Here is a 16,870-nt window from a genome sequence, read left to right as displayed (position 1 = left end):
GAAATCAGTGTAAGAATCAATACAAGAAGTTTATGGAAATGATATAGTTTATATAGGCACATTGTTCAACAACAAATTCCATCAAAATGTATACTGCTACCTCAAACAAGTGGGACTGTTTCAACTCGATAAAAAAACACGCAAAAAGCCTGCATCAAATTGCACCATTTACAACATCAAAATGGAAAAAGTTCTCACCGTGGGAGGGGGGGGGGGGGGGACAACAGGCACTTCCCCCCCCCTTCCCCCCCCCCCCTTGCTCGCTCCCTCGCATACTAACACACCCCCCCCCCCCCTCGATGAAATCCCCCCCGATGAAGCCGGTGCCCTTTCCCCGCTCGATTTTCCCTCAAAAACAGTAAAAGTCTAGGGGATGAGAGCTTCCTATATTCCAAATGTCTGTCAAAAAGATCTCGTTACATCAGGGTCAAAACGGACCCCCCTCGAAAAAAAGCTGGTGATGCCCCTGTAGTCCGACGTTGGTTTTCTTTTTGCAAATATCAAATGAAAAGAAAAGAAAATTAAATGTACAGAAATGTCAACAAGGCATGTGTTTGTACGGCGCCATCTGTTAATCAATAACTTGTGCTTGGCTGACTCGTAGCGTGTGTCGGTACACAAAATCACCTGTTCGAATACGTAATATGTAACTCACAGCGCCTGCTCAAATCTCCGAAACAAAAAGCTGCATGCGCACAGCCATATATCGTGTCCTGATTACACCAACTATGGTCATCAAATTACCATTAGCACCCGATCAGTTCCGCCTTGTTTTAGGTTCCCCCACAGTTTGGAACACCAGTCTCAAAGAGTATTCAATGATAAGGCCCTTGTAAAAGAGAACAAAAACAGAATGAAAACAAAAAGAAAAACTACATGCCCGGCTAAACGCTGAACCAGATTTATTTGCTGCAATCCCAACCTGTAATAATTCATGACTCAATCCATTTGTCTTTCCCTGCTAGGTTCTAAGCCAGCATTTGCCAATCATGAAAAAATGTCTAACACTGCTTCTATCTTAACCTGTATTTTACATATTATGAGTCGATCCCTCTCTCCCACATCAGTGATGAAACGATGTTAAAGGTCTGAATCAACAAAAGTAAAAGTTCTCAAAGTCGTATGTGATGGAGTTTCACTCAAAGGGGGATGAAAAAAAAATGAGTAGTAGGAAAAAGCGTAAAGAAAACACGATCCCAGCTGGACTACAGCCCACAACAATGCCATTCTTCCCGCCCATTCAGCGCTGAGAACAGACGGGCCAGAGTTCACCTGCTCCCCCATTGTGGGGGCATCTCAAGTATTTGTGTCAATGTGTACATTGCCCGCTCGAGGATAAATGCCGAATATCGTTCGCTTGTATACTACCTGCCATTACTGCTCGACTCGGCTTCTCAAGGCTCCTTAGCCGGCGTGCTAAACATGCCTTGGTGTACAATCGCAGACGACAGAAACCATAAATACGTCTCGTCAAGTTTTGGAATCTCCTGGTATCCTGACAAAGTTTGTATGATTTCCATGTTGATTATCACAACCACTTGAGCAACAGCATCATCATTCCCCTTGGTGGTGAGTTCTGCACCGGAGACAAGCAAGGGCGGCCCCCTGCACACAGGGACCGAGATCGGACCGCCGAGACCACGTCGCAGGGTCACATTTTTCTGTGGATTACATGCATCTTATTCCATCGCTTATGTGGCGAGCTTGTTGTCTGCTGCTCTGGGTAACATACGCTCAGTACACATAACATACAAGTAGTTTGTAACTTTGTGACAACCGTACAGACAGTAAGAGGTCAAGACATTTAGGAATGTGGACGAGCTGTTAATACTACCAAGGGAGTGTGTGATATCTCCTTAGATTCTTGCCACGCTACATTTGGATTTGGTCTCCTGTTTTATCCACAGCAGGAAAATACATTGTAACTTACTGAACTGTTTTCCTGAGTGCTATGAAGTTTTACCCTGAAGTGATGACTCATGTTATCACGATTTCTAGGGACTGCCTGGACAAGCGATAGTATAGACTATATCCTCGGGAAATGTGCATACCAAGTATTTAACCTACTGTATCCCTTCCGAAGTGTATATTGATATATAATTTTCTGTTGTGCATCTTCTTCCAGAGGACTGATTTCTGTGATATATTTTTTTCTCCTCTGTTTGCGCGAACCCTTGGCAAAGTTACTTCGCGAAAAAAAAATAATAATAAAATGGAGGAGACGTTGTGTGGTGAGATGGCGGCGGCCAGAAAGTCCCTGCTGGAGAACTGTGACAATCTCGAACAGGTTGCAAACTACTGCGAAGACAACTACCGGCAGGTGAGTGACAGAAATATAACAGACGAGTATATATACTCGATCTCTCACTCCCCCTCCCTCTCTTTATTTAGCTTCCCGATCTGTCATTCAGGAGAGCGATCACCGAGTCTGTCAATATAAAACAAGACGTTAGTGCAACCCACGTGTGTATATACACTTTGCAGCACTTATCACAAGAATTGTGTTTTGATGTATGGGTTTACTTGATTTAGTTTGGTTTGGTTTTCCTTTTGTTTTTGTTCTGTTTTGTTCTTTTTTATGGCCAGCAATTGGCTTCAAGTACTATATTGACGACGTGTCAGATAGGCAAAAAGAATGGCTCTAAGCTTGCGGTTTGGATTTTATAGTTTTGGTTACCTATGACATACTTTCGCATTAAACTTTAAAGAAATTCGTCGTTGCACGACGTTCTGTCATCGTATTGAAAAAAAACAACCTGCCAGATTATATTATTATTCTACATTGTATTCCCCATCTTCCTGAATGAATTCCAACTGACTGTGTTCAATTCCCTTCTCCTATATTCGCCTCCGCCCCCACAAAAAATTACAACATTTTCTTATGCTCTGATATAAGAGCTCTGATATACCGCTTTTATCGTCGTTATAGGTTACAAAGCCCTCTGAAAAAAAAAGTATATGGATTATGGAGAAGTTGCATATTGACAAATCTCAGAAATCTTTGCAGAAATTTCCACCTCCAAAGTCGAACTATGTGTTGATAACGAAAGATATCTCTTGAGTAGGGATATGTTATTACGTTCCTTTTTAAATGAGTGATTAAGCAATGCCCTATATGATAATCTGATATAGGAGATGAGCAAACTGAAGCGAAATGTTTCAGTGACATTTCTGAAGAGAAATTTGATGACGCACAGCACGGTGGGAATTCCAAGATCCCCGGAAATGTTCCAACATCCACAGGGCAGCGAAATTAAAAGAAAACCTCACTTTTCCCGCATATGATGTACGTGTCGGGGAAAAAAAAAACAAAGTGGCGTAGTCTTTTCCCTCTTTTTCGGGGTGGGGGAGGGGGAGGCGTTAAATATAGGTTTTTCATTTATTCTCATGTTTGGGGTAGTTTGTTGAACGAAAATTATTCTCCCATAATGGGGACCAGAATGCTTATAATGAAAAAAAAAATGAGACAAAATAGTGTTGGATCTTTTATCATTATCATTATCATTATTATCATTTTCATTATTATTATTTTCATTATTATCATTATCATCATCATCATCATCATCATCATTATCATTGAATTATAGTAGAAATTGGACATGATCAAAATTATGTATATACATAGGCCTATATCATATACGAAGTCTGATTAAGAATGCCATGACTAACCTGTTTGGTACTTTGTTTCTAAAACATGCGCTTCCCCGGCAGGATGCAGCGTTTTTGTGCCATTTTAGGTTTTTCATATTAATGACATAATACAACTTGAAGTATTATATACATTTCAAAGTTTTAAAGACGTTGAAAATGATCACCGTAAGGAAACAGAAAGTGTGTGTGAATCTCTTTCTTTGATTCGAACTACACATTTTTCCAATCTGATGCTGAGAGCATGTGATTTATGAGGTAATATGAACTTTGGCCCAGCAGTCATGGCCATATAATATTTTATGCAGGAACTCTGTTTGCCTTCATTTTGTTTTTCTGTGTCTGTCTGTCTGTCTGTCTGTAACTATGTGCATGTCTGTTTGTGTGTATGTGTGCATATGTGTGCGCACCCAGGAAGTAGATTTGTACCATTATATATCTTCTGATTACAATGGATATGTAAATGTTTCAGATTATTCAAATTTTTCTTTCCCCTGCGAGTTCACATAGAGAGCTGATGTCACACATGCGCCCATAAAAAGGAAGTTCTTGCTGTCCAAAGTTTTCATTGCCCATATCGTTTAGAGTTATCCCATCAATGATTTATTTGCTGATTCAATATGAGTTCACAAACATTAGCTTATATCACGTGGCTTGCATATCATATTGATTTAATATTCTGAACCTGTTCCTTCGCAGTGTGTTATCTAACCTTACAGGGGCCTGAAACCAATATATATAATATTATGAGTGTGTGGAGTGAGTGAATGTAGAAATATTGGTAGAAGATATCAGTGAAGTTTCGAGGAAAATTTGACAGTCTGTTAAACATTTATGAATTTTTAAAGTTCTAGGTGCCACCATCGCTGGATGAGAAGACTACAATAGTTCATGACGTCACTGCAGGACAACAATATAAGGAAAATCTAAAGAGAACGCAACAAAATTTTATTTTTGTATAGAAAGGTACACTTTCCTCGACCAAAATTTAATTTTTGTTTTTGTCATGAAAGGTTAACCTTCCCTTACCCGTTATCCTAACATTATTATATTAAGGGTAATATCACTCCTCCTGCTTTATGAAAAAGGTGTTTAGTGCTCTTTCGTTATGCTAGAAAATGAAATATATTGAATTGCCCTTTTTTTTTTTTTGCATTGTTGTCCATTTTAACTGTTATAACCTTCTCATCCCGCAGCAATAGCGGCACCGAAACTTTGGAAACTCGTGACTTTTGAACAGCATCGTCCGATTTTCCTCAAATTTTACTGATGTGTTTTAATGATATTTGCTGCACTCCCTCAATCCACATACATTAATCCTATAATATAAAAGATAATTTGGTTTCATTCTCCTTAAGCAAAATACTCAGTGGACGGAGAAACATTATCCTGGTAAAAGGCCTATCTTATTTCAGAAACACTTGTAACACTTCAGAAACACTTCAGAAACACTTGTAAATCGTGCTTTCGTTATCAATCACCACCACCAAGAAAGGAAAAGAAAATGTTCCTTTATTGTTTGTCTGGATACAGGTACATTGGATTGATAAGAGTATGTGATGTCGAATGATTCGGGAAATCATTGGGAGAAAATTTATGCATATTTTCGAGATGAACTCTTAGGAACTGTTACACTGATATAAGCAAACATATTATAGATCGCTGTTGATAATGTATAATATAGCTCTCGCCAAACAAAGTTAAATGTTATCCTTCAGATGCACGTAAGTTACTCATTGATAGACGGGGGAATTTGATGAAATAGCACCAACATTAGCCGTACTATTTGTTCAGTGTCTCTTTTTTAGGGGGACGACTATACGTTTATATAGCCCTCGGGAGTCAATGGAAATAGATTTAGCACCTTCAACATATAATTATTGGCTCGTGCGTGAAGTACACCTGAAGAGTTTTTGCTATTCCGGTTTTTCTTTTTTCCGAAGGTTCGTTGAACCACAAGTAAGATAAGCTTCTTCTTCTTCTTCTTCTTCTTCTTCTTCTTCTTCTTCTTCTTCTTCTTCTGGTTGAGTCTGCCTCCTTTAATAGGCTGAAGATTCTTGTAGACTGTGTTATTTACACTATAATACAGTTTATTTACAGAAGCTTTGTCTATTTAAGCTTTGTTATTCCGAAGGTTCGTTGAACCAAAAGTGAAATAAAGTTTGTTATTCTGATGGTTTGTTAATCCGGAAAAAAACAACCACAATTCGTTATTCCGAAGATTCTTTACTATGTGGGGTTTTTTCTTCCTCTTTCTTTTTCTTTTTTCTTTTTCATTTTCGAATTAACGAACCTAATATCTTTTCAGATGAACGAATCTTCGGAATAGCGAACCTTTCTGAATTTTCTGATTAACCAGAACCTTTATTTCATTTTCAGATCAACGAATCTTCGGAATTTATACCGAACATCACCACGCATCCATGTCATGAATTTTGACAAAACATGCATCATGGCACACATCATGGTACTCAAATTAAAGGGTGAAGTTGGTAGCCGGGTAGTCAGACGTTTAAGGTGTGCTGTTGTCTTGTCGATAGCCATGAGTATTGAAATAAACTTGACTTTGAAGGGATCACATTCAGACCTTAATTCGGGAGGGTTTTGTATCTGTGTTATATTCAAACGTACTAGCCTCTTTAGCAAACTATGGAAAAGTCTTCGGTAATCTTTCGGGTAATCTCGCTGAGAAGTAGACATCCCTGAGGTATTTTGTGATACCATCCAGCGTCAATTTGTTATGTAGTGAAACGTCGTGAATATGATCAGTGACTTCTTTTCGCTTCTTCCGGGTATAAATATGTCAACGGACAAGAGGAATCAAGGATTATCGATTGATTATTCTGTTCCAAAGTCGATACTTTTTCTTCCCTTTTTTTTTTAATTCAGTCATTCTCATTCTGGGGTTTTTGTATTGAGATCAAGAAGAGATTTTTATGGCTTTACTCACTTAATACATGTATGTATTGGTCTGCAAAGCGGCGAGCTGCGACACACCAAATCAGTTCAATGTTCAAGGGTCAACTCATTTAGATCGTTGTTAAACACACGCACGCACTCACACATGTGACCCGAATTTAATGCAATGTCTTGCATTGACTGAATCCTTTCCCCTCCCCGTCAGTGACATAATGAAAATGAATAAGAAAAGCTCTGAACAAATCGAAACAAGAGGGTGTTATAATCAAACCTAAAATATTATGCCTATACAGTTCGACCTCGATTATCCGACCTTGTCGGGACCGGCGCTCATCCGGATAAGCGAATTGGCCGGATATGGGAGACACAATGTTAATGTATATACTGTATAGCTGCCGTCCAAGCTGCCGTCCCGGTGCACTGGCAGCTGGGCAGGTAGCGTACCCCGCAACGGTGGTGTAATCTATGCTAGCCTGCGCAAAATTGTAGTCCCTTCTTCACAAAAATAAAGTATATCTTGTAGGTAAATCGTGTGAGTTTTGTAGAAATTTTAATTGATTTTAAAGTCACTGTTTTTTTTTCTCAATTTTTGGATGAAAAAAAAAAGTCCTTCACTGCGTGAACGCGTCCGGATAATAGAGATTTCCGGATGAAAGGAGGCCGGATAATCGAGGTCGAACCGTATATGTATATGATTATGATTGGTTTCGATAACACTGCGTGGACGTGATTTGTAGAAGCCAGACACGACGATGTGTTTAACATGATATTGATATTATCACGCTTGAGCTTGAACAGAACGAACATTTACCGAATATCTTTAGCCAGATTTGTATGCAGTTTTACACAGATGATGCACATGCACGCCTGACACTCACCAAAACAAAAAAGAAAAACAAATAAACAAACGCGAACTATTTTGATCGTCGTATGATCGCATTGTGGTTTTTACTGTATTTCTTTGTCCGCTGTGTGTTCTGTGTGTATAATAGGCGTGACTCATTGTAATATCAAACCAGACTTTTTATCAGCCTATCTCTACATTGCACGTAATTATTGATATGCATCACGGCTTGGTACTGTGAGCCAATCCAATATACAGTGTTGGTAGTGCGTCTTTGTTTACCCACTGTTAATGCAAAATTAATTGGTTTTCTTTTATATCATAGTTGGCAAAAACAGCTCTTTCAATCTCACTTTAATCTTGATTCTATCAAGTCGCCTATGCTTCTATAATCTGTCCGATATTGCGTTATTCATATGAATTAATCACTTCACACAATTTTAAGAGGATAAAGGGCCCCTCATGTTTTCCCATGCATTGTTGACAAACTAACGTTATTTCACAACTACTAGTAATGCCATCCAGACGAGAATATAGTTGTATAGCATAATAATATAATTATGCTTGTCACGAGTACACAGTGTGCATATTGCATGCTCTCGTAAAATTCACATTCTTGATCGTTGGGAACTATCCTTCATTATAAAAGTGATGATTATAAGTATAGATTATGATTAGATAATATTTTTTACATCAAATGTTTTAGAAATGATTGAAATTGAATTAATCTGAAGATATTTTGCCTTTAGTAGTCAGTCACTATCGCTATTTGAACACCTGAGGACATTCAAGCTCCTTCTGGAAAATGACAAAAATACGATCGGATCTATTCTTCTACCAATTTTATAATAAAGAAATCCTAATGCAAGGTTTCCCTTTCACATAAGTGCCCAGATATTGTTCATATGGTACTTTTTTTTTTTGGATAAAAGATAAATGATCTGACTGTTAATATATCTTGATTTGCTAATGAACAGTGAGCTGTGTGCATTGAAATCTCATAATCATGTCGATAAAGATAATGATAATAACCATGACAAGCGATGACATTAGTAATAGTTATATAGTAATAACATGAAGAAGAATGATAATGAAAATGGTAATTTTAATGATAATGTTATTTGGTAGTTGGGAACTTCATCGTTTATCTCCGCTAGAACGGAGAAATATGCTCTTGTATACTGATAACTAAACACCGCTGGGAAAGATAAAAGTAAAGATACAGAGAAAATGTTTGCAAAGTAGGTCGAGAGAACCATATGCGATTGATAGCAGGTAAACCTCATTTTGTTTCCTATTATATTATGAGGAACAGTATTGCTCTTATGTGACACGAAGAGTACATTTTCCCTGAGTTGTATTTGGGAATCAATAAAAGATACAGGTTTTATGTTCTGCTATAGAAACTCGATACCGCCATGTACCCGGGGTGAATTTTGATCTCCACGTAATCGTCACATTCTATGAAACACTCTGAGGCTGCCACCACTGTCAAGCACGTGCTTAAAGACGGCAGGCTTCTGCATTTCTTTCTCTCTCTTCCTCTTTACCTGGAAACAAGAGTATCGTCGATTCCTTTAATATCATTGTTTTAAAGATTGTGATAATCATTCTATGAATGATATATTGTTTTTTGCAGAAATACAGAAATAAAATCGAACTGAACTGAACTGAACTGAACTGAACAGTCAACATCATTACAACAGTGAAAACAAAATCACATGATAAATTATATTCATGGATTGTCCAATTGCTCTTTTGGGCTTATCTTTGCATGACGTATTTTATGAGTAAGAAGTGGGGTGAAAAAAGAAAATCCATAACATAATATACACGCATGGGATGGGAGAGTTTGCAGAGCATCCATGGAAACGTACACTATACGGTAAACAGCACTGACCTGTGCAAAGTTCATCATTCAATTATTATTTCCATTTACAATTTGTTCTTCCTTCTTCCGTCTAATACATGTATATGTATATGTATATGTATATGTCTATGTATATGTATATGTATATGTATATATGACTGTACCCATGTGTTAGTATCAGTGTAAGTATGTGTTTATATGTATTTATGCGTGAGATACATAATGTTGTATGTCGATGTATCAAAAAATTCAACGAGATGAATAATCTGTTAATATTTTTATCGATACATTTCGGGTCTAACTTATTGTCTTAGTCGCTGTGTACAGTGTCGCTGCTTTTTCTTATCTTTTTTTTTTATTTTCCTTGCGTTTCTTTTTTAATCAACGTCCTTTTTTAGTCACCTGACAAGCGAGGGGCCCTGGAGTCAACCAAGAACTTTACCACGCAGTCCCTGGCCAGCGTGGCGTACCAGGTGAACACTCTGGCCACTACCCTGCTCCAGATGCTGGACTGCACTGCCGCACGAGTTGGCGATATGGAGTCCGCCCTCAACGGTATTAATCTGGTAAGAAGCATAACATTTTGACATGGATTGCATCGTTGAGTATTATGCTTGCTGTCCTGACGTAATCTTTACCGAAACCTCCAGTTTTTAACTTTTTTCGAGATAATTTGAACCCACTCGTGAATTATTACAGAGCATGCAATTCTAAGAAGAATTCAAAGTTTATTTGATGAAGATCGGCTTTGAAATGGCTGAGATATCCAAAAACAAAGTACAACAAAGTGGTCCTAATAAAAGGTGGTTCCCACCTTTCTTTTTAAGGACCTCTTTGTTTTTGGATATCTAAACCATTTCAAAGCTGTTTTTTCATCAGTTCAATTTTGAATTCCTCTTAGAATTGTATGCTGTATTGTATTTCACAAGAGGTTTCTCATCTCACAAAAAAAAAGTTTGAAACCTGAAGTCCCATCTCAACCAAAGCTGTTATACCATCTCTTTGAGTTCAGGATTTCACCGTTTGCCAATAAAGCTGAAAATATAGTACACTGTATTAGTGGTAATGAAAGCAGAAGTATAGGACCCTAGTAACAATAATATAGATGTCGTTGAAGAAATGATAGGGGCAATTCCGCAGTTAGGTGGACATGACATGGATAAAAGAAATGTGCCTCTTTATCTTACTCTTTAATCTAGGTATCAACTAATGCCATGGATGTTCACCAATCATTAAGGTCTTTCAAATTCAGTAGATTTTATCTTTCATATTGATTGATTTCGCGAGATCTAAAACCATCATTTAAAATGTACATGTGGGACTGGGGATGCTGAAATTCACTTAAATGCAAATTACAGTGGGTTCCTTTGAAATTTTTTCCTCAAAGTTTTGCTAAAGGGTAAAAGATAAATACATTTAAATACTCCAGAAGTCATGTGACATTTTGTCAATTACAAAAGGGAGAAATGACCTGCGGAATTACTCCGGACAAATGTAACGTTACTAACCGTAACGTTACTAACCATGCTTTTGGGGGTCTAGCTAAGAAATTATTGGTCGAACTGCTAAAAAACATTGTGTGAACATTTGTCATGATGCAATAATTGAAATTAATGCAACACTTTGTTTCAAGTAACTTGAATTTTTGCACACTTTTTGTTACAAGACATTGATTTTTTTGTCATGTCCTTTTTTCGTAACGTTACTAACCAGTCCTTTAAGTTGCCATAGCAATGCTATTATTTCTTGGATTGTATTCATCCTTATCTGTATCATAAACCTGGGAATGATGAACATGTTTTTGACATAATTTTGGCTTGAAATGAATAAATGGTAATTTAGTAGTAAAAACAAATATCTAAATTTGTTCAAATGTAACGTTACTAACCGCGGAATTGCCCATAGATGTTTAAAAGAAACAGTGTGATGGGAGCATAAATTGTTGTACATCCGGGTTGTACAATAAGTGAGATTTTTTTTAGGGGGTATAGGGAAGAGGGAGATAGTCAAATGTCCTACCAGTTAAAGAATACTCGTAAGCTCATTTGAAGTAGTAGCAGTATGGTGATTGAAAAAGTTGAAGTAGTGATTCAGACAGCAAGATAAATGCTACTATGCCATTTATAATGTTAGAAAACACAGAACACGAGAGTGACTTCAAGTAAGTTTTTGGTACTCTGGTTGGGACAAAATAGCTTGAGTCATCAAGTGTAGCATACGTATGGTGTGACTCGGAAACATGAACTGGAACATCGTCTGCTAACCACAATCAATTCATCCGCAGACAATCGACATACGCAACGAGCGGATCGGTCGGCAGACGTTCCGGAGCTCGCTGCAGACGCCGAAAAACTGCACTCGCACGCAGAAGGTAGCCAAGCCCAAGTCGCCATCGTCGACTCACAAGAAGGCGGGCTACGTGTCGCTGCCCATCGACTACTCGAGCCTGGACGACGTCGGGCACGGCATCAAGATTGGGCTGGGAAACGCGTCACCCAGGAACTCTAGATCGGGATCGCTGCGGAGTATCTCCAGCACCGGAAGTCCGCACGGTAGCGTTAGGAAGCAGAGGGTACGTCCAGACGTGTTAGGGTATATAGGGATAGAGAACAACCGGCGATTCGATTCCGATTCACAATACTCGGGAATAACCAATATACAGCATGTAGACTGGAATGCATTCATGTTTTTGATAAGAATGGTTGTTTGTGACCACTGGAAAAAAACCTTTCCATAATATTTTCGACATAACAACAATCAGTGCAATGACGACTCCAAATACTGAAGTGTACCATCTCCTGAACCACGTCAAAAATTAGTGTGAACGTGTCGTATTCTACAGGATAGCAGACAGGAGCAAGTGTGATAAAAGAAAAGATAGACATACTGCTTTATATTCTTATTCCTTGTGAGTCTAAAAAAGGCCTTGAAGCAAGTACATGCAATATGTAAGGAATGTTATTTTAAAGGATGAAAGAAACAAGAGGGGCAATTCACTAATAGTGTATCAGTAATGTAGTACAGGAGTTTGACACTTATTTTAAATGATTTCAAGCAGGTAGCGGGAAAAAAAGCCATATTCCAGACCTCTGCAGTTTTCCTAACTATCACGATTACACAGCGTCGTCAAGAATGTATGGATAGTTATAATTATGACGTGTGATTTACAACTGAAACAAGCATGAAAAGATGAAAAAAAGTTGAAGAGATACCATCCACTGCGATGAAATTAATGTCAGTGATATGAATTGTCATCGATATGAACGAAGAATATAAGAAAATGGAGAAATAGCTAACTTGTGAAAACGGTTGACAGAGACGTTAGAGCGGTTTTTCTCCGTTCTGTAAACCTTGTATGTATGTATATAATGATTTATATATTATATATATACAAGGTTTGTGTGTGTGTGTGTGTGTGTGTGTGTATCTGTTTTTCTGTTTAAAACGGGTATTCTTATCTTTGGTTCTTATCCTTCCAGTCGTCTTCTCGTGCGTCGATAGTACCCGTGTCGTCGCCCACAAGCCCAAACGCTGGATCACCTCATCAACACAGGCCCTCAGCAAAAAGAAGCATGTACCTATCCGTGTATGACAGCACGCCGCCGGGTTCTCTCACACCTTCGCCGACATCGTCATCGGCAGCATCGCCTCTTGCGACAGCTCAGTCTCCTCCGCCTGCTCCACCGCCGCCGCCGCCAGCACCAACGACCCCAGCGCAGCAACCGCAGTCAAGTGGCGTCAAATCACCGGAGCAAGATCAGGAATCCGACCAAGCTAGAATGCCGGTGGGCGCTGATTCGGAGTTGTACGCCAATCTTCCTCCACCGCCACCACTTGTGGATGTGGAGGTTGATGCAGGATCAATCAAAGAAGATCGCTCGGCGCCTGATCGGCCGGCATCACTGCTGATAACACCTCCTTCTCCACTGGCTCCCAATTCATCATCCTCGTCCCCGGCGCCGCCTAATATTGACGGCAATGTAGTGCACGTACCCGGAAGTGCGCAAGAGGTGCCGTCACCATCTCCTCCCCCGCCGACAACAAAGACACCCTCGTCTGCTCCAAGCAAACCACATCGAAGAAATATAAGTCGTCGTACCAGCCGATCCCTGCGTCCAACTAGGAGGCCCCCACCTCCGCCTACATCGGCCCCTCCACCTCCACCCCAGTCAGCGTCACCAGCACCACCATCCAGTGGTGTCCCGGAGCCCCCACCACTTCCCAGTGGTGTCCCCGTGCCCCCACCGCCTCCAAGTGGTGCCCCCGGGGCCCCACCACCTCCCAGTGGTGCCCCCGGGCCCCCTCCGCCTCCAGCTGCGGCTCCTGGAGCCCCACCACCACCTCCACCACCTCCGCCTATAGGTGGGCAATCTTCCAAGGCTAAGACAACTGCGACAAGTAGTGCGCCTCGCCAAGGAACACCACAGGCAAAGCCAAAGGCCACAAACCCCGATATCGGATTCGCGGAACAACTGCGGCAACGCTTGGCTAGGATGCAAGAATCTGCGGAGAACACTGCAGGTGACCAGTCGGCAGGGGATGGAACAGACGTGCAGACCAATAATAATAACATACCACTCCCATCACCGTCATCAAAGAGTGATGTCCAAGGTCAGTTTTACTTTTCGATTACTCTAAAAGCAATTAATCAATGATTATCTGAGGAGGTTACGGATGGGCAAATGCAATTTCCCCATTTTTTCTTCCCGCATTGGAAAGCATCTTGCCGGTTGTTACACCAAATTCTTAATCAAATGCTGATCGTTATCTTACTTAATCTTAGCGTAATCTTAGCGTCAGCATCTTACTAACCTAGAGGGTTCTAGGTGCAGCCATTACTCCCATCATTGCGAGGTTCATACATCTACATATCGGTCCAAGAGTGACACAGTGGGTAGAAAGTTTAGTCCAAGAATGTGTATGTACCCTTGTGGGATTTGAACTCTTGGTTTTGTGTTTCAAAAGTCCGGAGCTTCATCCACTATAAGTACAAATGGATAAGGACAAATCCACTTTCACATCCATGAATCACTAAAGGGTCACAATATTCATGCCAGTAAACGATTTCACTGCAGTGAATAGAAAACCTGAACTTGAAAGAATGCAAAGATTCTCCTACGAGTGGGGGCGCTGTGGCATAGTGGATACCCGACTCCCGACTCCATATCGGAGGATCCAAGTTCGATTCTCGCCGAGAGCTTACACCCGTGAACAAGATGTTTTTACCAACCATGTCCCTCTCGACCCAGGTGCATAACTGGGTACCTGGCAACGGTAGGGTAATAATAATGGCAGGGCTCTCTGGTAGAGCAGTGGCAACACTGAAAAGGCTACCCTGGATAAACACCTTATTACAATCATTACGTCTACCTTAATCTTATGATGGGATTTCGTTCTTCTCTAATGAGTGAGACATTATTGCACAAAGTGAATTACACTAAAAAGTATGAGCATCCATCTACATTCATCCGTTTTATGTGTATCACCCTTGCGCAGACGGTGGTCCAGCTGTCCTCATAGCGGCGGCCGAGGAGGCAAAGAGAGAGGCAACCTCGGCTCCACGTGGCAGTATCATGAACGCACCGAAAGATCACGATTGGGCACCGAAGGAATACTTGTACACAGGTTCGTAGGAAGAAGGGGCATTTACGTACAGGCTATACTCATTTCGGCATTTCAACGTGGAATTGCAATCTTTTCTTGAAGAAATTGTTACTTGGAATGATTAGTGCAATATACATACCAAAATGGATTTGTTGCCTAGCCTGCAGTGCAGGTACCGTGACTTGATGTACTTGGATTTATATTTTTCCCCAAGATCATAACACTGTTACATCTCTTTTGCAGGCAAAAGATATTTGACGTTGATATTTTGTTGATAATTTTCTATCTCCAGTGGAAGTATTTGTATTGATAACAATAGGCCCAGTACTATATCTTCTGTCTTTCTGTGTGAATATTATATTCCTCCATCCTAGCAGGTCATTTAACGGGTGTATCTTTAAAAAAGTAAAGCTATGGATTATGGATTATTATGACAGCTGACTCGTAGTTTCTGGGTTGGAACAAACATTAATAAACATGTCTCGGCTAGCAGAAGTAAAGCAAGTGATGTCCATTGATAAAGGTGATAAGTAAAATATTATATTAAATGGGTAAGTCAAATACCGGTTAGTGATTGGCTAATCAGAGTCACGTGATGGAGGTACATTCGTTATGTTCGCCCATGGGCGAACATTCTTGGTAATGTTCTAGTCTAGCAGCCAGAAAGGGTCCCCGTGCACCCCCCTTAAAACAAAATTCTACGATATGTTCGGAGATCGTCAGAACCTGTATTTTCCGAATCCGGTTGTCGCCAGCGGAAAAAAAGGTTGCGCGCGCGTCTAATTTGCATATTTCTAAGATGGGCGCCGCCCGTTGCTAGGAGACGGATTATTTTTGAATAACTTTAGTTAGGAATAACAAATTACCATAAAAATGGTATCATTTTGAAGAGAATTAAATTTCCTACAAGCTGATACCCCATTTGATGGGATAGATAGATGTTGTCATGAAATATTAAGGAAGGAATTGTGTTTTTTAGCATTTTTCTAAAAAGATAGGGAATTTGGTTATAATGTTCTTTTCCATACATTTAATATGCATTTACAAATAACATTTGAATTTTCCTATAATTATCCCCAAAACATAGCTATTATCATGTGAAAACGGCTTTCCAATACATCAATTCCTTTAAAAGTTACACGACATTAAAGGGGATATGGTTCAATAGGTTTTACAGCAATATTGAAGGGTTACAATGTCTCCGCGCGCAATTGCGTAGGTTCTGTATGTGGGGTTTGTTGTAGATCACTGCTATCTATTGATCAAATCTCATCGAAATCGGCGAAGAAAGAAAGAAAAATTACACTTTCTATTCCTTATATGAAATAAAAATGTTTTTTTTTCTATTCTGTGTTACCAAACTCAATCCATTCAGCTTCCCATATGAACAGTTTCTTGTCTTTTTGGATTCCCTCCAAGAACGTGAAATTAATCACAACTTATCTGATATTAAAAAGTTAAAGAAAAAAAATTACGTGACAGTTTCCTCTTATTGTAAGATTAAAGTGAAAAAAAGAAGAATCTTATGCTAAAAGCGCTAAGAAATAAAGAACTTGTTAAATGACCTTTCAGAGTTTAAAATGAAACATGGCTATCTTATTTTTTTATAACAAAATGAAGGGAAGTATCTGTGTAGTTCATGTCGGCCCATACTGGGTTACATCATAAATTCTTCAGAAATGGTCCCCGTGCATCCCCCCCCCCAAAAAAAAAAAATCTACGATAGGTCAAAGGTCAAAGATCAAGTGAAATACATGCTCTCCTATTCATCCAATTAAACCTAGGTCAAGGAAGGTGACCATTCAACACATTTGTGACAAACATGCCATTATAATATTTTGCCAATTTTGTGAAAATGTAATCACACATTGTCCACATGTACTATAGACCTATTAGGAGAATCATGCATTATGGCGGAGGCATACCAGTCGTCATAGCGACATATCTAGTTTAATATTACAACGAAGATTACGACTACTATTAGC

General features: G+C 39.6%; 1 protein-coding gene across 1 annotated transcript in view; it reads left to right on the top strand.

Moving 5' to 3' along the window:
* Window positions 1–1,386: 1,386 nt before the first annotated feature.
* The window catches only part of LOC139713912 (uncharacterized), a 28,689-nt gene continuing 13,205 nt past the window's right edge, over window positions 1,387–16,870 (top strand). Inside the window, exons 1-5 of the mRNA XM_071625633.1 lie at window positions 1,387–2,320; window positions 9,680–9,847; window positions 11,566–11,853; window positions 12,761–13,892; window positions 14,778–14,906. Of these exons, the coding sequence (XP_071481734.1) occupies window positions 2,213–2,320; window positions 9,680–9,847; window positions 11,566–11,853; window positions 12,761–13,892; window positions 14,778–14,906 (1,825 nt within the window). The 5' untranslated portion in view covers window positions 1,387–2,212. The remainder of the gene's footprint in view (window positions 2,321–9,679; window positions 9,848–11,565; window positions 11,854–12,760; window positions 13,893–14,777; window positions 14,907–16,870) is intronic.

Source organism: Diadema antillarum, unplaced genomic scaffold (genome assembly GCF_040938485.1).
Source record: "Diadema antillarum isolate AM-2024a unplaced genomic scaffold, OU_Dant_1.0 seq00002095_RagTag, whole genome shotgun sequence".
In the NCBI taxonomy this organism is placed as follows: domain Eukaryota; kingdom Metazoa; phylum Echinodermata; class Echinoidea; order Diadematoida; family Diadematidae; genus Diadema; species Diadema antillarum.
The sequence above is the reverse complement of the archived record's forward strand: the minus strand, read 5'-3'. Positions and strand labels throughout refer to the sequence as shown.